General features: G+C 47.6%; 1 protein-coding gene across 2 annotated transcripts; it reads right to left on the bottom strand.

Moving 5' to 3' along the window:
* Positions 1-786: 786 nt before the first annotated feature.
* On the bottom strand, positions 787-21580 carry Gpr26 (G protein-coupled receptor 26). 2 transcript variants are annotated; one of them, XM_051193182.1, is made up of 4 exons: positions 20638-21580; positions 12501-12614; positions 2309-2505; positions 787-842 (listed from the first exon to the last, which is right to left on the bottom strand). In XM_051193182.1, exons 1-4 carry the CDS (start codon positions 21303-21305, stop codon positions 838-840), a joined length of 984 nt encoding a protein of 327 aa, XP_051049139.1. In that variant the 5' UTR covers positions 21306-21580; the 3' UTR covers positions 787-837. The 2 variants fall into 2 exon arrangements, with proteins under 2 accessions (XP_051049139.1, XP_051049138.1); XM_051193181.1 differs by lacking the exon at positions 787-842 and having other exon boundaries at positions 2244-2505.
* Positions 21581-21835: the final 255 nt, after the last annotated feature.

Below are 21835 nucleotides of genomic sequence, written 5' to 3'. Positions count from 1 at the left end.
ACCACTCCTTTTAGCCCAACTTTACCAGTATTTGTGTGAAAAGGGAGATTATTTTGTGCATGGTGTCCTGGTCCCAGGCTTGATTTGTATTCCCCTAGCACTTTGAGTGCTGGGACCACAGAGGGTGGATACAGCCACTCCTCACTGGAACTGTTTGCTTTGATTTGGACTTGATGGAACCAAATTAACTCTGAACCAGGACAGTTTTGTCCCAGAAAATTATGTGGCAATGTTGTACTGGTAGATGGGTGACAACCAGCTCTGGGGAAAAGACCTGATTTATAACACTTAGCTATTCTGAGTGTATAAGGACTTCCACCGTGGTTAATTTCAAGCTACCTATGTGACATCCCTTATCACAGGAGGGAAGCATGTATCTCACCAACTCCCTCAGAAGATTGGGTGGGGAGAAACAGGTACAAAGTCCAAACAAGTATCCTGAGGAGTCCCCTCTGGACCCCAGATTCTTTTTCTCTAACATGTCAGGTGGGAACACAACTTTCCCAGCAATGGGAAGATATTAAAGCCTCTTTAGATGTTTCAACTGTCTCCATGGAAACTCTGAAGCCTGATAACATTAGGCCTGGTGGAGTTGTTTTCTAAATGAATTGCCAAAAGTTAATGATAGGCCATCTTTTCAAACAGACAAGCAGACGTTTCTCTGCTTTTATCTACTGGGGCTGCCTGGCAGGGAAAATCAATGTTCTTCAAGTTGGTCCCTGGTGGCTAGTTCCTCTGTTCTTCCGAGACTAGGATGTGTGGAATTATAAGGAAAGAAGGATCCTTCAGAAGAGTCCTTTATAGGGATGAGAAACAACTGCTCTGAGCATTCTCAAGTCAGTCTGAAATGATAAGATGGGAGGAAGGTATGAGCCGTGTGTTTGTGTCAGTTTCTCAGCTGCCATCTACATTGTTCTTTTCCTGTTTTTGAGATATATCACTGGCTTGTAACTCACCAGTTCAGCTACATATTGGCTGAACATTGAGCCCTGGGTAGCCACCTCTCTCTCTTCTCCAGCACTAGGATTAAAGGTACATGCCACCATGACCAGTGTGCTTTTATTGTGGATTCTTGGGGTCAGACTCAGGGCCTCATGCTTGCACAGTAAGCGCTTTACTGGCTAAGCTGTTTCTGCAGTCCTTATCTTCATTTTAATGAGACTAAGACAATGGCTCCCAAAGGACTGGCATGCATATTATAGGAACAGCATCCTATAATAATTGCACTCTCTCATCAGTGGCAAAAAAGCGCACATTTGTGGGGACCTTGAATAGCCCCTGCTTTCTCAGGACAGAATTACAGAATGAAGGTAATGAGCCACCAGGATAATGGTACCCAGCATCTGAAAACTAAGACTGCAACCCTGTTCAAGTCAGCTCCTGTGCATCCACATCACAGGCTATGATGGGCAAGATGTCTAAAACAAGAGGGAGTACTTCCTACCAACTCAGACCCCAGCTGGGGAGGTAGGATAGACCAGATACCATGTTCCTGCTTTATTGGACTTTCATAGCTATGGCATGCAAATCAGAAGAAGGTGACTTCCTTCTCAGATTTCAGAGAATCTCACATTATCTATTACCTGTCTATTGAGACCGCTTTCATGCTAAGATTGTCAATACACACAAACATTTGTTTGTTTGTTGGAAGAGGGACAAAAGTTGAATCCAATTTATCATTCCTCAGACAATTGGTCAGCAACAAACTAGCTGTTAGACACTTTCCCATTGAGTGCAGAGAGCCCAAGGGTATCAGTTGAGCATAAGGTAGTTGGCACCAGCTAGATAATATTTGAGTTACAGCAGCCACCACTACCAAGGGGAAAAGAGATGCCATATTAGATCTGAGGCCAGATGGCCACAACCAGCCTTCACATTCAGCATCACTGAAATGTCCCTTGGAGCATGGAGCCCCATGACCAGTGGTTAGCAAACAGGTGGGTATTATGCCCTATACCTGCCACCAGCACTCTGTGTCCTTGACAGTGACTAGCTTACCATCCTTTGGAGGCCTTTGGCGAGTCTAAGCTGTCAAAACATACTCCCAGAAACAAAGGTCAGGACATGGCCCACAGCCATCTTTGGTGATGGGACAGTACAATATCTACCCTGGAAGGACCAAGAAGCAGGCCCCAGAACTTGTCCAGACATCAACATCATTGCAATCACCAGGAAATGGTGGCAGTTAATGTCCACCCAGCAGTCCCAGACCACCGCCCTTTGCTCCGTTCACCTCATTCTGAACTCCCCAACAGGAGTGCCATTCTTCATTCTGACACTGGCAGAATATTATGGCTGTGTGAGTCACCTGTGAGGCCCACGGAGCGGGAGCGGATGGAGCGTCTGTTGAAGATCCTGTTCAGAAGCTCCTTGCAGCTCCTACGGTATTGGTGTCGCAGCAAGGAGTATACGAAGGGGTCAGATGCAGCTTTGCTGTAGGCCAAGCACTTGGACAGCACACCCCAGTGGGAGCCAATGGGTGCTGTGGAGAAGAGTTCCACCAGCCTATGGAAGGATGAGAATGTGTCACTGTGGGTGCTGTGGGTATGTGTTAGGGGCATGTAACCATGCCAGGTAACCACGAAAGCAATAATGATGCCCACCAATAAAAATGATGGTCATGGGAATTGGTTGGGTATTTATTCTAAGTTCTGTGTCAGCTGTGCACATAGGTTACTGTAGGGAAATCTGGAAGACATGGCAACCTCATATTCCCAAGCTCATCAAGACAAGCAACTGTAAAGGCAGGATTTAAAGCCAGATCCAGTCTGTGTCTGACCCCAGACAAGTCTTTACACTATGTAGGCCTGCATGTCTTGTCTGAAGAGTAAGGAAGTTAGATGGGCTTATTTATGTGATCTTTTAATGCATGAGAGTCTGGTTTGGCTCTGCCACAAATTCAGTTCTGCCTTCCCGAGAAGGCAGAGGGAGGAGAGAGGGCTGAGAAAAAAACTTGGCAAACATTCAGCAAAGCTCCAGTAGAGCATCTGCCAGTGAGGAAGAGCTCTTCCTAGGACTGGGGTCCTGGTGGCCTCTGCCAATAGTAGCAGTCAGGGGATCTGAAAGTGACCTTCATCTACTGAGGAGAGAAAGGGAAGATATATCCATCCTACATGTTTAAGAATTCAGTCCTCCTGGTAACTGAGTGGTACAGACTCCAGGCTTCAAGGGCAGTAAGGATCCTGCTCCTACTTCTAATCTTACTTTCTTCCAAGTGTTCCCAGCCCCACTGGTCAACCTTGAGAAAGTATCTAGCATTAGCATAAGGTCAAAAAACCTTAGAGAGTTTAGAGACACTAAATCACCTCTCCTCCACCCATTGTAAAGTGAGGAAGTTGAGATTCAGAAAGGAGAGAAGTTTAAGCCTAGTGCCTGCTTCTAGCTAGGTTCTGGTAGCTGGCCACCATCTGGAACATCTCCAGGAGAGCAGCCAGGGGTGGGTTTGCAGCATGGTGGGTTGCCTGGAAGGGGGCTCAGAGACAAGAGCTACAGAGCGTAATTTAGTTTTCCTATGTGCTCTTTGGGTTGGGGTTGCATGATGGACCTTAGAGTAGTTAGAAGGAAGGACAGGACCTCGTCCTGAGTGGATCTCCACTGAGTCCATAATGAGACCACAGTCTTTGCCTTGTCATTTCAGCATCACTCTTTGCCCTTGCCCTTTAATACTGTGGAGAACCGAGGCTACTTTTCTCCTCATTTCATTGACAGGTTGAATGAGGAACTGAAGCTGTGAGCATCAGGGAAATACTCACTTTTTAAAAATCTATGTTTTACAAGTGATGAATTAAAAGAGACAAAGCCCAAAATTTACATTTCACACTTAATGAAATATCCAAATGCTAGCTCACTCTTGCCCTGTGTCATAGCTAAGGTTTCTATTGCTGCAATAAAACACCATTACTGAAAAGTAAGTTGAGGAGGGAAGGGTTTATTTGGCTTATACTTCCACATCAAAAGAAGTCAGGATAGAAACTCAAACAGGACAGAAACATGAAGGCAAGAGCTGATCCAGAGGCCATGGAGGGGTGCTGCTTACTGGCTTGCTCCTTATGTCTTGCTCTATCTACTTTCTTATAGAACCCAGGACCACCAGCCCAGAGATGGTACTACCCATAATTGGATGGGCACTCTCTTGTAGCATAAGTTCTAATTAGTCTTAATAATAAAAACCCAGAGTCAGATATCACAGTAAATACTGGAAGATCATGAGATAAGTGGAGCAAGCCACAGTCACCTATTACCCTGCCAACCTCTGAGCTGAGAAAGAGTCAAGCTCCTGTCTCCTCCTGCCTTCACTTCCTGTCTGTCTATACAGACCTCCAGACCTCTATGGTTAACTACTGACTAGCTCTGCACTCTGATCTCTAGGCAAGCTTTATTTGTTAAGAGTACAAACAAGATGTCACTATACTCTCCCATCAACCACTAATTAATAAAATGCCCTACAGGCTTGCCTTCAGCCTGATCTTATGGAGGTATTGTCTTAATCGAGGCTCCCTTCTCTCAGATGACTTTAGTTTGTGTCAAGGTGACATAAAACTATCCAGCGTGTTATGTGATGCCAAATCATGTCTCCCAAATGCCCTGTATATTCTATATATTGTTAAGATTTGTCCTAGCATCATGGCTTTCCCCAATACGTGTGTGTGTGTGTGTGTGTGTGTGTGTGTGTGTGTATGTGTGTGTGTATTTATGTGTATATGTAGGTACACACATGAATGTGTGAATGAATTAATGGAAATCAGAGAATGACCTTGGTGTGTTCCTTCCTCGCTGGGCTGGAACCTCACCAAGTTGGCTAGGATAGCTGGCCAGCAACTTTTCAGGAATCTGGCTGACTCCACCACACATTTTGTCCTTGCTGAGGTTATAAGCATCAGCTACTCCACCCAACTTTTGACATGGGTTCTGGTATCTGAAATCAGGACTTGCTTACCCTTATGTGGCAAACACATTGCTCTTTGTGGTTTTCTTCTAGACCCAAAAGAATTTTTTAAAATGATATATTATCGAACTACCCAGAAAGATCAAAAGTAGTACTTGGGGGCTATGTAGGGTAAAGTTATAGCATTTGCTTCCCCAAAACTTTATCTGAGGTCTGAACCTCTTCAGATAATTTCCAGTTAGTGTCTCTTTTGCACTTTCTCATGTCACAGTGACCTGCAGAGAAGTTCATTTCCATCTTATAGATAAGGTCATTGAGGTCCAGAGAGGTTGCACAGCAATCCAGGGTCTCGTACCATGAAGCACAAGCTTGGTTAGAGGCCATACTGAGACCCGCATTGTGAACACTTTCATCTCCAAGAGGCCCTTCCCATAAAATCATGATTGGCTGTATTAAACCTTTGTCTCTTGTCCCTCCCCCTGAAACCTGTGACAAATTCTTCTTTAATGTCTGCCTGGCCTCTGGCAGGCCCCGGACAAAGGAGAACTTCAAGTGAACACAAAGCAGATTTGGCTCCACATAATTCTGGCCAAGGAGACATGAGGATGTATTCCTGCTGTTTAAGCTCCTTGGTATGGTACTCAGTTCTGGTAGCCACAATACTCCAAAACACCCAAAAGAACCCCACAGGGATATGGAGGTACTGTTAGGTTGCTTGGGTGTTCTGGGGTCCTTGGCTGTAACAATGCTGAAATGCAACCAGATCTCCACCCTGTTCCCAGACCCCATATAAGACAAGGAGAAAGTGGGACTTCTACAGTTTGACACCTCTGGAGCAGCATGGCTCACTCCCCAGCAAACAGGCTTGTCCCACAAGTGCCACTCCTGCCACATGCCCTTACCTTTCACTAAACACAAAGGAGTTTTCATATGCTTCCCTATGATGTGAACTAGAAAAGACCTGTGCCTGCCCGAAGGCTCCAGCCTTAGTGATACTTACATTTGTATGCTCAAAAGTCATGCAGATCAATCCTGCATACCCCCCCATTCCTAATCTTATCCTCTCAGAGAGTCCACACCACTCAGCAAGATGCCTGAGAGGTGGGGTCTGCCTCTCCAAACATTTCAGGCCATTCTGAAGAAAGCATTTGAGCCCTTTATAGAAGTCTGATCAAGGACCCAACCTGCATCTGTCTATGTAACTGTGTAAATGACTGTGTGTGTATGTCTTATAAGCATGTGTGTTATGTGTACATGTGCATCATATTAATGTATGTGCTTCTGTGCTGGGCATGCATGCATGTCATGTGTTGTGTGCATGTAAGTATTGTGAGCATATTTGTTTGTATGTGCATATGTGTGCTATGTGCATGTGAGTACATCGTGTCACCTGAATGTATACGTATACACACATGAGGCATGTGTTTATTATTCATGTGTGTGTCTGTGTTGTTTAAATGTGTGCATAGTGTGTGTGTGGGGGTCATGTGCATGTGTACCTTGTGTTGTATGCATATATACATTGTGTATATATTTGTACATGTTTATGCATGTTTGTCATATGGGTGAATGAGTTATGTACATGTGGGTCATATGTGGGTCAGGTGTATCGCTTGCATATATACCATGTGTGTTGTGTACATATGTGTGTGTGTGTTTGTATGTGCATGTATGTTTTTTAGGAGTTTAAAATGCTTCAAGGTTTCATAGTTACAGCTGAATGAGATGGTAGACACATGTGACATCCACAGATTATATCCCTCTGAGTCCTGTGTGCCTGCCCATATCTCTGTGTACATTCGACTTCTCTGAACTGTGGCTCTCTTTAATCCTGCATGCCTGCCCATGCCTCTGTGTATGTTGAACTACTCTGAACTCTAGCTCTCTTTAATTCTGAGTGCCTGTCCATGTCTCTGTGTATATTGGACTTCTCTGAACTGTGGCTCTCTTTTGGTATGAAGCTTGCTGGCAGCACTCTGACTAGACAGGGAGCTTCTTACCTTGCCCTTACCCATAAGGGATTCTCACACTACTCACAGCCTGAGCCACCCCAGTCCTTGGAGGATGGGGAGGTACACTTGTCTGAATTCTGAGGCACTTTGGGTCCTGGAGGAAGTAATGTCCAGACCCATTCCCAATGGGAGTCTTCAGGGAGGGAAGCTCTGGGTGAGAGGTTCAGTGACTGAACACTAGCTCTCAGTAGCCTGGGGCTCAGCACCTCAATGCTTCTCAGACAGCACCTCCAGCTCCCCATCTTTATATTAGTCCCCCTAACACAGAAAGATAAGATCAAGGTAGTTTCTGTGTTAGTCATATGGTCCAGATGTGGGAAAGACGGTGTTTGAACCCAGGGCTTTGGGTACCAGAGACCGCATGCTTCCTGGCTCCAGGCTGCTTCAGCCTGCACTTTTCCAGTTTTACAGTGAGTGCATCTGACACCCTTGATTTCAAATACTGAAGATAATGCAGCACATTAAGGCCCCCGCTTTATGCTTCCTCTGCCCATCACTGCTCCTCTCGCCTTTGGTCTTCCTCTGTTTCTGACCCTGTCTTTCTGTCTCTCCTTGCAACATTCTATACACATACACACACACACACACACACTCACACACACACACACTCACACACACACACACACATACACACTCACACACACACACACACACAGAGAGAGAGAGAGAGAGAGAGAGAGAGAGAGAGAGAGAGAGAGAGAGAATGCATTAAAGTGCAATATAAGTCACAGAACATTGCTTGGGAAAATAGCCCAGTTATCCTCAAGGCTTCTGGAGACTCGATCTGCATATGTCTGCATATGTGAAGGCCTAGAGCTCTAAGCGGATGCTTTAAGCTTTCATAAGACATTAGAGTGGAGGAGTCATTTATTAATAGAACGTTAACAGTCAGGAGCCACCTGCACATTAACCCCTCTCCCCTTGCCATCATTCCATTACACTAGAAAGCTATAATAATGGGGCCATCAGATCTGCAAATGCCTCCAAACGTGATCCTGATGATTTACGACAACTGTAATTATTTGTAAGTATAGATTGCTACACAGATGATAGGCTTACAATCACTTGAAGGCATGCGAACATTAATTCTGAAAATATTTCCCAAGAGCCTGTGGGCAGGAATGTGCAGTGGCCCTGAAGACCCTGCCTGGTCACTCCAGGAACAGTCTAACTGACCCTAGAGGAGCTGCATGACTGTGAAACAGATATATGCCAGGCCTCCATTAGGAGATCTCACACAAAAAGAAGAGGTAGACAGTGTCTGAACAACACCTAAAGTCTGGCTTCCACATGCACACACATGCACCTACACACACACACACACACACACACACACACACACACACAATGCATCTACCCATATACACACACACACACACCACACATGCACACACATGCACCTACACATACACCACACACACACACACACACACACACACACACACACACACGCAGCAGATAAATTTAAATTTATTGTACTTATTATCCCAATATGGAATTGCTATGAGAAGAATTGATTGTATTATTTTTTTTATTATGTTAAGTGTTGGAAGTTATGAACCTGAAGTAGGTGCACCTTAATTTGGACAGGTCAAATTTCAAGTGTTCAGCAGCCACCCATGTCTGGTGGCTGTCATACTAGAAAACACCACTCTAGACCCCATTCATGCTGTCCCGCCTGCTTCAGTTATTACTCCTCCTCACACCCACATGGCCACACCCACTTCACAGGCTTTGCCCATTAGCCTAGTCAGGAATCTCCATTCTGCCTCAAAGCCCTGGAAGCCTGATTGAATGGGTCTGTCTAGTTACAGGCTCTATTTGCAGGGTCAGGGTTCCTACCAGGGGACTCTTGGGGGTTCTCTTCAATTCATCCTTCATCTTCAGGGGAACTCTCATAGTCAGCATAGAGAAGGTGCTAGAAACATGTTCGGCAAAGTGATAGGAGGTGAGCATGAGTGCTGTCATGAGAGATTTGCCTGCGGGTAGTTCTCCATACACATAGAGAAGACAGTGGTTAAGAGGTCAGATGGGGTAGGGTGGCTTCCCCTGATCTGGGTTCTATACTGGAAGAAGTGAGGCCCTTTTTCCCCTGGAAATGGTGCTTATCCTCATGCAGGATGCACAGTTTTGTGAATGTTTTTTAAAACTCAATTATATTAACTCCATTTGAATCTGCTAGCAATCTGACTGAAACACTATTGCTGTGGCAATATTAGAAGGAAGTGAACTATAATTAAAAGGGGCAGGGAACAGAAAGGGAGAGGGAACAAGAGGGAGGGAGAAGGAGGAGGAGGGGAGAGGGAGAGAGAGAGGGAGAGCGAAAGAGAGAATAACTAGGAAATGAGATTGTTGGAGAAAAGCCTAGCTGCCAAAAGTAGAAGTCATATTACTATTACTTATTCTCTGAGGATTCAAGTTCATTTCCTCAGTCCATGACTTCCCTTTACCCTGAGGTCTAAGAGGAAGGGTCTCTAGATACTTTCTCACCCACATTCCCTGGATGGCTAGATCTCCTTCAGTCTCAGTGTCAGGGAGGGATGATGGCCCAAGAATCCATATGGGCATGTCTGTGTCACACACTAGTGTTCCATAGCCTTTAACCCCAGGATGCCACACTGTCTTCTGGAGGCCCAGAGAGGTGAAGGCAACAATCCAAAGTTGCATAGCAGGAGGGTTGGGAGTGCTGAGAAGGCTTTTCTGTTCCTCTGTGTTAGTTCTATGCAGAATCCTGAGCTGAACCAGCTCTGGCTTCCTGGATGGGGTATGGGTCTATGCCATTGTTTTTCATTCAGGATGATCTGGTCCCCAGGAACACTTGGCAATATCTGGAGACTTAGTTATCAAACTAGAGACATTGGGGAAAGATAGAGGTGTTCCTGATATCCAGATTGTTGAAACTAAGGAACCCATGGTACATCTTACAATGCCTAGGACAGCCCCTCTCTGCCAAGTCATCTGTATGCAATACAGCACCAGTACTGAGGTCTAGTGCATAGATCCAGAAGGAAGAATGAACAGCTCTGCCCTGTTCCATGGTCAGAGCACCCAGGGACCCAAATACATAGCTCCAAATCCTGTGTCCAAGTGAGAGATGGGCTGATTTGGGCTGCTCACGACGAAATGCACACCATGGAAGGCAGTGGGTAGCAGTGTACATAAGCCTGGGCTGTCTGAGGAAGAGAGGAGGGGGCTAGAGAGGTGAGCAAGGCTCCCCCTCTGCCTGTCTATATGTTCTTGTGGGTACTGTGGCTTCTGGCCTGAAGAAAAAGCTGGGGTCATGAATGGAAGTATAGGCAACCAGGCTGGGGGGCTCTGTGTAAGGACAAGTGGGGAGAGCAGAGAGGGTGGTCACAGTCATCATACTCAGGGGCAACAGGAGGCTGAGTGACAGTGAAGGCCATCTGCACTCCTACAGTGTTCTCTTCTCTCCTTCCCCCTCTCTCTCTTTCCTCTCTCTCTCTCTCTCTCTCTCTCTTACACACACACACACACACACACACACACACACACACACACACACTCATGCCCAGAGGAAACCATTTCCCAGATTCAATCAAAGCTCCTACCTCCAAGTCTTAATAGAACGGCTGTCCTTTGTGATCTCCCAACTTCACAGATCATAGAACTGTTCAGGATACAAAGCTGTGGGATACCACACCGCCCACACCAGTCCACAATGGAGCTTGGGAGGGAGAAGTGGGGGTGGCAATCCCTTTCTTTCTTTCTCCCTCCTTTTCTTTCTTACTAAAACTAGCACGGTGTACTGTCACAGCTGGATCAGGCTAGTCTGAGGAATGCTGGTTCCTGGTGCCAGCAAACTACAGGCCTGCCTGGCTCTGAGAAGAGGAAAAACTGGTAGTCACTGGCTAATAGTGCAGCCACAGGAGAGGTGGCCTGCCTGGAAGGGCAGAGAGAAGTATCTGCTTTTATGCAAGTGGCAGGTATTGCTGAAGTAGACTGTTCACGGGCTACCCAGCACAGGGAGACCCCATACTGTACGATACTTCCCTCCATCTTTCCTCTCTGTTTCTTCTGGTCAGTACCTCCTGGAGTATGAGTGTGGGGTGAAGAGTTAGAATGAGGTTATCTGGAGATCAAGTGAAGAGTCGTCTACTGTGGAGTATTGAGTTTAACATGTAAGAATCCATGGAGAGCAGCACAAAGGTTTTCTCCAAACCCCATAGATCCATCATAGAACAGCTGGCCCACTTCTGGGTATATGACCAAAAGAAACAAAATGAGACTCTCACAGATACCTGCATGCACGTTCATAGCAGCTAAGGCAGAAACCAACCTGAGGGCTGCAACAGACACATAAAGAAGATGTGGAATAGATATGAAACAGGATAGTTCGGACAAATGGGTGAAACCAGAGGACATGATTAAATAACTCAAACAGGTGCCATCTTTTCTTGATGGGGATGTCTTCTGTATATGTTTGTCTTATCATTTGATGAATAAAGCACTGTTGGCCAACAGGGAAGCAAGATAGGTGGGTCTAGGAGATGAGGAAGATTCTGAAAAATGTAGGCAGAGGAGTCAAGATGTAGAACCCCAGAGGAGTAACAGGTCCAGATCCTTTCTCCAGTATGATAAGACCACATGGAAATACTTAGATTGTTAAAAAAAAAAAAAAAAAAAAAAAGAAGGGGGGAGATAAAAAGTAAGAGCTAGCCAATAAGAAGCCCTCATTGACCAACAGCCTTATAACTAATAGAGTGTGTGTTATTTGGGGCTGATGCGGCACTGGGGCCAGGCTGGTGGGAAGAGTACATGTAACATATTCTTTCATAAAAACATGCCTTGAAAATCTCATCAGAATATGCAGTAGTGATGCCCAGGAGCTAGGATGAAGGGGATGATGGAGAGACAGTGGATAATGGGCGTTAAAATAGACAAGTGTTCTCATATTCTACAGCCCAGTGGAAGACTGCAGTTCACAACCTGTTACATATGTTATCAATAATAAATGGAGAGGCACTAAGAGGCTCCAAACACACAGTAATGGCAAGGAGACGGAGAATAAATTAGCCTAACTTGATCATCATACATTGTATACATGTACTGTAATTTTACATAGTGCCTCATAGGTTTTCTGCAGTGATTATATGGTAACCAAAATTGTTAAAGTTGTTAAAGGAACTATACTGACTTGATTAGTGCCAATTGTATACCTGTATTGAATCATCACAAGGTGCTGGTAACTATGGGCAGTAAAAGTCTTAATAAGGGGCAAGAGAGATAGCTCAGTGGCTACAAGTTCAGACTACTTAAGAAGGCAACTATCTAAGAAGTTCTTAGCAGCTCACAACTAACTATAACTCCAGCTCCAGAGAATCTAAAGCTCTCTTCTGGCCTCTACAGACACTTCCACTCACCTGTACATACTCCCACACAGACACAAACACAAACACAGACACATACATATTCAGACACATACTTAAAAATAAAAATAAGTCTGTTATTGATAAGGGAGAGTCAGAGGTGGAAGAGAATCATACAAGTGTTCATTCACACCCTGTCATGTTCTCGGGAGAGATGTGGCAAAGAGGGGCCCACTCTGGCCCTCCAAGCCCTGGCCCCATGCACAGGTGGCTTACCTGGTAATCACATAGGGGGCAAAGCACACGAGAAAGGTCCCTATGAAGGTGCTGATCTTTTTGGTGGCACGCTGTCGCCTCCGCTTCTGCTCCTCCAAACAGCGTTCCCTCACACTGCATGGGACAGAGGGGAGAAGATAATCCATGGGGTGGCATGGCCAGGACACAGGGAGGTGCTACTCATCAACATGAACAATGGATTCCAGGCTTGTGGATATGAAACCAAAGACCTGGGGTCCAGTCTTGTGCTCTTGGGCAAGCTGCATGACATTGCCGAGGTCATTATTTGTAGTGTAATATCTCGTATGCCATATTTTACCGATGTGCTTTCTTATAGACGACATAAGGCAACATGATATTAAATGGCATTGCCTGCAGAATTAAACCCACTGTGTACAGTATTCTGGTTTCCTTTCTGTTTCTTTAATAAAACACCCTGACCAAAAGCAACTCAGGAGAGACAAAGGGTTTATCTGGCTCACACTTTCATGATACAGCCTATTATTTGGTGAAAAGCAGGAGCTCAAGCAGCTAGTCACATTACATCTACAATCCAGAGAAGAGAGACACAAACAAAACCATGCTGCCTGCTTGCTTATACCTCTAGCTTGCTCCTGCCACAAGTTCAGAGCCCTCTGCATGGGGAATGGTGCCACCCTTATGTCAATGAATCAAGACAATCCCCCATAGATATGCCCACAGGCCTATCCAGTCTAAATAATTCCTCAACTGAAATGCTCTTCCCAGGTAATTCCAGGTTGTGGCAAGCTGACATTTAAAACCAGTTATCACATATAAAGACATGGAAAACATCCCAGTGTACAAATGAATAACACAATGAGTACAAATAGACAAGTACTCATATTCTTGCTGTTTATGTCACTCACTGATTCCCCTGCACAGTCCTGGAGGGCTACGCTCTGTGTGTTGTCTTTTATTCTTATCTTTATCATCATTGGTCCTGCAGGAGCTATTTCCCTGCCTCTGGGGCTCATCTGCTGTGATGGTCAGTGTTAATTGTCAACCTGATAGAATACAGAACCACCCCGGAGATGGACCTCTGTGCTTAGCTGGGGGAAATTATCATAATTATATCCTTTGTCATGGGAAGACTAATCTTAGTTGTGGGCATGTGCGGTCCCACACATGATTCCTCCAGGGACTAAGACAGGAGAAGCTAGGTGACAGCCAAGTCTTCTTGGCATTTAGGATGTAGCTTAGAAGATGGAGTCAAGAGCCACCAATGTCTGTTCCTGCTTCATTTGGCTCTAAACCCTCCTGGGAACTGATTTTCCTTCACCATGAGACAACAAGGTGTCACAGGCATGGGGTACAGGAAATCAGCTGTGCATAGGCAGACAAGCCAGCGCCAGGATCCAGGAGCTCTATTTTGTAGCGTCCAGTGTGGACATAGGTGAGCAGAGAAAGTTACTGGAGGCAGGGTTGTCCAGCAAGCCAACTTGGCAGAACCTGGCTTGGGCTGCAGTGACTTGCCCCTGAAGACAGGCTGGCCTGGTCCACGAATGCAAACAGTAGAGAAAAAGTTCATGAACTGGATCTGAGCATGCTGCTAAAGCAGGTGCTGCCCACTGCATCTAGGAGGGGAACATTTTAAACCTTAAGTCTCTCCTCAACAGATTTCTTCTCAGAGGGATGGTTTGGATGGATAGATCTGGAATCCTTGCTGGGCCCCCTCTTGACCTTCTGCCTTTATATAAATTTATAGAGTTAAGAAATAGATTGGGGCTTGTCTGAAAATGTATTGTTCACAACTAATGCTACTAATTACTTTATGACAATTGATATTAATAATGGTCTGGGTCTCTACCATGCATCATGCTAGATTCTGTGATGGGGTTTCCCATGAGTTTGTCTAGTTGATGCTCACAGTGTGTCTAGGAGCCAAGGACAATGTCATTACAGTACACATGGCTCAGGAAAGTTAAGACATTTGCACAGGGTCAGATAGCATTCACACAGCTCCTAAGTGGCAATTCCAGGTTGGTTAGCACTACTGGCTCAAGCACTGCCTCTGTTTAGTACCGAACTTATTCCATCCTGAATGGTTTCCAGGGGCTAGCCTAGTTTCAGAGGGGTATCCTATATCTGAGAACCCTTCTTTGTCCCTGGCAAGCCAGGCTGGCAGATGATGGCAGACTCTGAGTCCAGACCAGAGTCTGGAACCAAGCTCACCCTCCCCCTAAATAAACAGGCTACCTGTGTCATCACAGGGGGGAAGTCCCATGGCCTGGTATGTGGTGAGCCTGAGGTCACTGATCTCCTGCTCAACTGAAATCCCAGACTTCTTGACAATGAGTGGGTTTTTGTAGAATTTGCCACTAAGGCTCATGGGCAGCCTGTGGTTAGAGATCTGAGTACAAGAACATGGCCAATTCAGTTGTCCCTCAGTCTGGGAGTCTTACTCTAGGGCAAAGAACAGTGGCAACCACAGAGGCAGGGGACTCAGTGTAATTCTTCTCAGTGTAGGTCTGCCTGTTCCAGTGTTCACAGATTTCCATGGAAGAATGGTGGAGTGCAGATTTGGGGTGGCAGCCGAGTCCCCTGAACCACCACACAACATTCTTCCATGACAACAGAGGAACACTCTGGCACCCAATAAATAATTGGCCAAATTCACACAGAGGACTCCCCATGGGGACAAGAGCACCTGTGTTCCTGTCCCTCTCAGTGTGTGACAGTGATGCCAGCCTTGGCATGGTTTAGAGTGAATGCCCTCTTCGGTATACTCCCTTAGGAGGGCCCTGCTCTCCTAACTGTGGCCTTGGGGACATCACCAAGCCTCTCTAAATACAAGTCCCCACTTTTCAGAGGAGGATTTCACCACAGCTGTGAGTTCATTATGGGGATAGACATGACCCACTAACTAGTAGGGCACTGAGAGATGGGGGGCCTCCTTATGCTCCCCAAGGAGTCAGCATTTTGATGAGGGGCCGTAGTCCCTTCCTTCTCCATATCAGACTCTCTCTCTTCCAAAGCATGGGGAACTTAATGTCTATAAAGGCTTGGGGGTGGGGGTTCTTCAGAGGGACAGACACTTGAATGACTAAAGGAAGGAAAGGTTAAGACTGTCACAGGACTGTCATTGTCACACACACACACACACACACACACACACACCCCACACACAGGCTGCACAGATTTTCAGAGATCTGCCGTGTTGTCTCTTCGGGTTAAGCAGAAGGCATTTTGAAGATATGTGTCTTCTTTGGCCTTTGCTTTGTGGCTAATAGCCCAGTGGTTAACTGTGAAGAGCCAAGATTGGACTTCCAGATTCAAATCCAAGCCCTTGATCTCGGGGTGGCTTTAGGCAAGTGACATAGCCTCTCTGTACATCAGCTTCATCATCTCTAAAAATGAGGGTCCTGAGAGACCCTGTCTTGTGGGGCCACACTGAGTGAGAGTGACTGAGTTAAAATATGAAAAACACCAAGAAGCTTACTCAGTGAACTCTTAGTGAGCATTAACCAAACTACCCTCAACTCAGTATGTATTTGCTGGCAAACTGTATACTATGTTCCAGCTCTGCCACGAACCTCCAAGCCACAGGGTTCCCCTTTTCCCTAAAAGTCCCTCTTGTCCTATGCTCTGTCCACAGGAGAGAGGCAACTGTGGCTGGGGACTGTGCCAGGGGTGCTGTGAACTATGTAAACCCCCCGATGTGAACCATGCAATCTAACATTGAGTCCTGGATTGACTCACTTGGGCCTTACAGGGCCATCACAGATTCTAATGTGATGATCCAGTAGAACAGAGTGTCTGCAGAGGTACATGTCCCCAGGTCATGTTGCTCCTGGGACAGAACAGTAGACTCTGCAGTGTATGTCTACCCAAGCTTACCGACGGGAAACCTGAGGCTTACAGGAGTAAAGGATCTGCCTGCCTTGAGAGTCAGGTACAAGAGGGACTTCAGATACATGGGCTTTGGATACCAGCCCTGTGCTTCCAGTTAGGGGTGTGCCCCTCCTTCCCTGAACTATGGTAAAGAAAAGGGCTGAAACCAGCTCTACCTTTCTTTCCTGGGCTCTGCTGTTTCGTGGGTAACTGCATGGCAGTGGCGGTAGGAGGTAAGGTCAGCTGATCCCATCAGTTTAGCACCCCCATCACCTAGGTGTGAGACAGCTCCCTGGGCTCTCTGAATGATAGGATCACAAAACAAGTTGCTGTCATTTCCCTCACCACAGCTTTGCAGCCTGAGGTCCTGAGAATCTTGTATCTCTGTGAGCTGCATTGCGATTATCCTCAGATGAAGACCCGAGTAGTTTAGGACATGCCCAAGAACATACTGGCAGTTTGGGACAGACCAAGTCTCATCTCAAATCTCCTGACCTGACTCTAGAGTGTTCCTCTTACCCTCACTGCCACCCCTGTTCTGCTGATGGCACCCAGAGTCCTTGAACTGCTGGGCAGAGAACATGAAGTACAAAACTCACCCAGGGACCCCTGATTGTGGTATGAACATGTGTGCTACCCTGGAGTTGGAGTAGGGAGTGTCATAAGGTTTGAGACCAAAGCAGATGGGTTCCCTGGCTCTCTGACATGTGAGGTCAAGGAGATGCACTTAGCAGGCTCCAGTAACAGCAACTCTGGAAGTATCTAAACAGACAGTGAGGGAGGTGGCCTCAGAAGCCTCCGAGGTGGCTGTGTCCTTGATGATCTCAGATGTCCATTGTCCTTCCAGAGCCCACACTTGGAGCACTCACAGGCTGGTCCCTGTTGGTTTTCTGGCTTTTAAGACACGAGACAAGATGACTGATAGTGAGAAAGAGCCCTGAGTTTGCGGTCAGGATGCTGGCATTTTTAGTCCTCCTCTCTAGCAAATGTGGTCCCTGCTCTGGGCCCTGCACATTAAAGCTGGAGCTCACAGCTTCTACACTAGAGTAAACTCCTAATTTTCTAGGGAACATAATCCTTGTCCAAATGCCTTGATTCTGATTCCAAAATACGTACAGACCCTGGTCCCCACCCAAGGGTGGGCTATAGTGAAGATGTACTCAGATTGAGGCCCGAAGAGCATTGCGTGCATATGGAACATGACTGTATGACTTGTAGTGTGCACATGGCCCAAGGGAGGCACCCATGGTGCTGGATGGAGTCAGGGATGGAGAAGTAAGATAAGTGGACCACTTAGTGTCCTCTATCCCAGATGAGGCTAGCCTCTGAGGAGCCTGTAAACCCTAGATTTGAGCCCCACTTTAGGAAGCATATCTGCCAAGACGGGGGGGGGGGGGTTAGAAAATATTCCATGTAACTGTCTGATGCTAAATTAGAACTTCTAAGCATCTACACAGACAGTTTGTGAGCCTCTATTTGCCTGGTTGCTCCATCCATAAGTCTCAAGGATAGGCTTGGGTGTGAACCTGGTTGTAAGCTACTTCCTAGAGTTCACCAAGTGCCTCCCTTTTGGGATCAATTCCTGCCTCTGTAGTCAAAGGCCCAGTGAGATTCTCCCTCCTTAGCCAACCTCTGACATGCTGCAGAGCCAGCCCTCAGCCAGCCCCTGTGGTCTTGATTTACAGAATGTCGAGGGGCTAGAGAGAGTCCCCAATAGCACTGTGAGGAAGTCCCCATTTAGCTTGTAGCAGAAACTGTCACCAGCTCCAGGAAGGCATCTACCTGGCATGGTGAGTCTGGACTGGGCTGGAAAGAGAGGGACTGCAGCTGGACCATGAAGCCTGATCTGCTTGGTTGTGCCTGGCAGTAGCGGCAGAACAGGTCTAACTAGAGCCTGCCTAGATCTTTGGCTGGGAGAACGGAATAGCAGACACAGGGCAGGTAGAACTGAGTGTGGACCAGACACTACAAAGTGAAACCTGGTTTGTAAATGTAGTGACTTGGGAAATGGCCACAGAACAACAGAAACAGGATATGCCACCCTGGGTTTCAGATTTAGAAAAGAGGGACTTGCCGCTGTTTAGGCAATGATTGTAGCAAAGGGATAAAGCTTGCTCCTCAGCCTGCTGGAAAATCAGCTACTTCCCATCACTTCCTAATAAATGGTACCTGGGCTCCAGGCAATACAAAGCAGGTCTCTTTTAGCTAAATCCTGGGTTAAGTGGAGGTAGCTGGGATGACTTCCAGTGAGCTAAGACTCCTCTTGCTCCTTTAGCTAACCAGAGACTGTCTTGAGACTGACATTCTAAGACTGCATAGGTGCTTGGCACTAAAGAACATCAGAGCAGCCTGAATGGGGCGAGACACCATCACAGCCTTCAGAGCTAAGATCATAGCATCTCAACTGTGCCACCAAAGAATGACTGCCATCAGATCAGCTGTCAGAGACTGGCTGTTGTGTTCTGTAGACCCCCCCCCTACACACACACACACACACACACACACACACACACACACACACACACTCCTGCTTGACACCTCTGGAAATGACAGCTTGTGTTAACCAAGGAGCACATGGCCCTGTGACCCTATGGAGCTCCCTAGAGAGTCTAGAAGCAGGCTTAGAGGAGGTCAGTATTCTTTGCAGAGCTGACAAAGGCCTGGATTCCAGCAATGTCTATCTTTGCTTATGAGACCCCTACATACTCTTTGTAGTTCTGACCTAAAGTCAGGGAGACCGGAGCAGTGGAAGCTCTTGTCCCTAAATAGAATGCCTGTGGATTAAGCGCAGGGGTTGGGCTTTGCCTCCCTCTAAGAGAACTGGCTCCTCCCCTGGGCCCACTTCTCTTTCCCTCCACTGGGAGGCTTGTTGAGTGGACTTTCTAGGACTAGGTCAAGTCTGCAAGAGTTAACATTTGCGTGCATCCTCACAAGCTGCCCTAGCCCCTGTCCTGGGGATGGCCCTTTCTAAAGTGGAGGGTGATGAAAAGGAGTGTTTCTGCAAGCATGGCTTCAGACTTGCTCCTGAATTGACTCTTGAGTTGAACTGCAACTCAATGCAAGCACATTCTGTGTTAGTTTCTGTGGGGAAGAGTTTATATAGAGAGAACTAGAGCAGCTTGTCATCTGTAACAATAGTTCAGAGCTGGATGGTAGATACACTCCGCCATGCCCTTCCAATGTGCAGGCATGGTGAAATCCATCATCTCCTTAGTGCTCAAGGCAGGGAGCCCCACAAGGAGCCTTTGCTCAGATGAACACCTTCTGTCTGTTTGCTGTGCCCTGTGGGGCAGATACACGTTGGGATCTACACTCTTTCCTACCCCAGGCTTCCTGAATCAGGGGCTCTGCTCACACACACAGAACATAAACTCCCATCACCAGTGCTCTCTGTGTGCTGTATTTTCTGTACCAAGTGGATTCCTAAGCTCTTACCTAGAGTCCCAAGCAGCAGAGACAGAGGTGGCTTTTAATGTATATAAACTGGCATAGGCCACAGAGGCACCCTACCTCTTAATGTCCTTAGTCTCAAGGAAAGATAAGGTGAACTCAGGACAGCTTGATTGACAGTTTTCTCCTTCTCTTCCAAAGGGATATTAAGGACCACAGTTTCCCAGCTGTCTTTTCATTTGCCTCCTTCCATCCTCTACTGAGAAATAATGGGCCAAGAGGATGAAGGTAGGTGGACAGGACAGGCTTAGTTTCAGGAGACTGAGGTAAAAATTCTTGAAGGGACCTTGAGGCTCCAAGTCCAGAAGACATGGGACAGAGTGCTCTAGAGAGGCAAGACAAGACCAGGCCCTCAGGACCCACCACAGGGAGAGGTGCAATTGATTCTGTTTGATGGGGACACAGACACACACACACAAACACAGACACACACACACACACACACACACACACACACACAAAGGAGATCAACATAGCATCACATCCAGGATAGAAAGGACCTGGAGGAGTAACACCCTAAGTTTGAAGAGTTCCTAAGGGTCATCTAAGCCTCTAGAGCCCCCTCCAAGGGCCATATCCAAACCCTTTTCAAGCTTTGCACAGTGAACAAAGCCCACTGCCTAAGATGGGTATAAGGATAAGGAGGATGTTCTGGATGGGATTTCAGTCCAGAGCTTCAGAAAGTGAAGCTTTGGGTACCATTTAAACAGCACTTGCCATTCCACCCTTGCTTAATGTAGTTAAGTGGAAAGGGGATTCTCCCACAGCCCTACCCTAGATGTTGGGACATTCCCAACTTACTAGTGTCCCCAGAGCACTGGATCAAGCCTCTCACCTGGGGTGGATGTCCACCAACAGCACAAGCGTTTGCATGGTGATCACATCGATGCGCTTACAGTGGAAGCGGGCCACTTTGAGCACCTTGAGGTACGTGAAGCAGAGTACGATGAAGGAGAGCAGGAAGCTGAGCGCATGGAAGGCGCTAGTGAAGACAGCAAAGCGCAGGCGCTCCTCGGGCCGCCGGCTGCACAGCGTACACGAGGCATAGAGCTGATGGAAGCCGAGCCAGGACAGGGCCAGCGCGGTGGCCGGGAAGGTGAGCGCGTGCAGCCACGTGTAGGCCACCATGAATGCAGCATCGCGGAGGCGCATCTTGGCACGGTAGCTTAGCGGGAAGACCACGGCCACCCAGCGGTCGATGCTGAGTGCGGCCATGCTGAGCATTGAGTTGGCAGCCAGGAAGGTGTCGAGGAAGGCAGCCAGGCGGCACAGGCGGTCCCCAGCAGGCTGTCGCTGTGCTACGACGCCGGCCAGTGTGAGTGGCATGTTGACCACAGTGCACAGTAGGTTGCCACACGTGAGGTTGAGGGTGAAGAGCGCTGGCGCCTGACGGCGGATATCAGCGCTGTGCAGGAGGCAGAGCAGCACCAGCCCGTTGGACAGCAGCGACACGCCGATCGTGCCCACCAGCAGCCCCGCCAGGCCCGCGTCCCACGAGTTCATGATGCGCGCCCGCAGCTGGCGCTCAGGGCCCGCAACCCCGCGCCGCCATGGCGCAGCCCGCTGCCGGCTCAGCCTCTTGGCGACGCGGCGGCCCAGCGACCCCTGGCTCCTGTCGCCATGGCTACCCGGAGGGCGTCCAGCAACCCAGAGCCCCGCACCACCCCTGGACCAACACCTAGGGACACAGCAACCCGGAGCCCCGCTCCCAGGCGAGCAAACACCTGGATGCAAAACCACTCGGACTCTGGGTCACCTCACCACCGGCGAATACCTGGGATAGCGGTCACCCCCAGCCCCGCACCACTTCTTGGCCAGTCGCCCGCCAGGTGTGCCGCTGAACTCCTGTGGTGCCCTGGAATCCTGGGTTGCAGGCGCCTGTGGTCACTGGCTTTGCCTCTGCCCGCACCCGCCCTCACCAGGTCCCTCTAAGCTCTGGCTCTGCACTGCACACCCTCCTGCACTGTGGCTTTCTCTCTGTCTCCCTCTCTCTGCCTCTCTGCTCAGTCTCCAGTGTGCTCTCACTTTCTACT

Source organism: Phodopus roborovskii, unplaced genomic scaffold (assembly GCF_943737965.1).
Source record: "Phodopus roborovskii unplaced genomic scaffold, PHOROB, whole genome shotgun sequence".
NCBI classification, from domain to species: domain Eukaryota; kingdom Metazoa; phylum Chordata; class Mammalia; order Rodentia; family Cricetidae; genus Phodopus; species Phodopus roborovskii.
Note: the sequence above shows the minus strand (reverse complement) of the source record. Positions and strands in the feature narration are given on the sequence as shown.

What these genes read in the sequence shown, in the direction of transcription:
- Gpr26 (XM_051193181.1), bottom strand. Translation starts at nt 21,305, where the DNA reads ATGAACTCGTGGGACGCGGGCCTGGCGGGGCTGCTGGTGGGCACGATC. An exon ending in TTGGTGGACATCCACCCCAG is followed by an intron (nt 12,615 to 20,637) that starts GTGAGAGGCTTG and finishes TGTCCCATGCAG; the next exon opens with TGTGAGGGAACGCTGTTTGG. An exon ending in GCCCCCTATGTGATTACCAG is followed by an intron (nt 2,506 to 12,500) that starts GTAAGCCACCTG and finishes ATCCTTCCATAG; the next exon opens with GCTGGTGGAACTCTTCTCCA.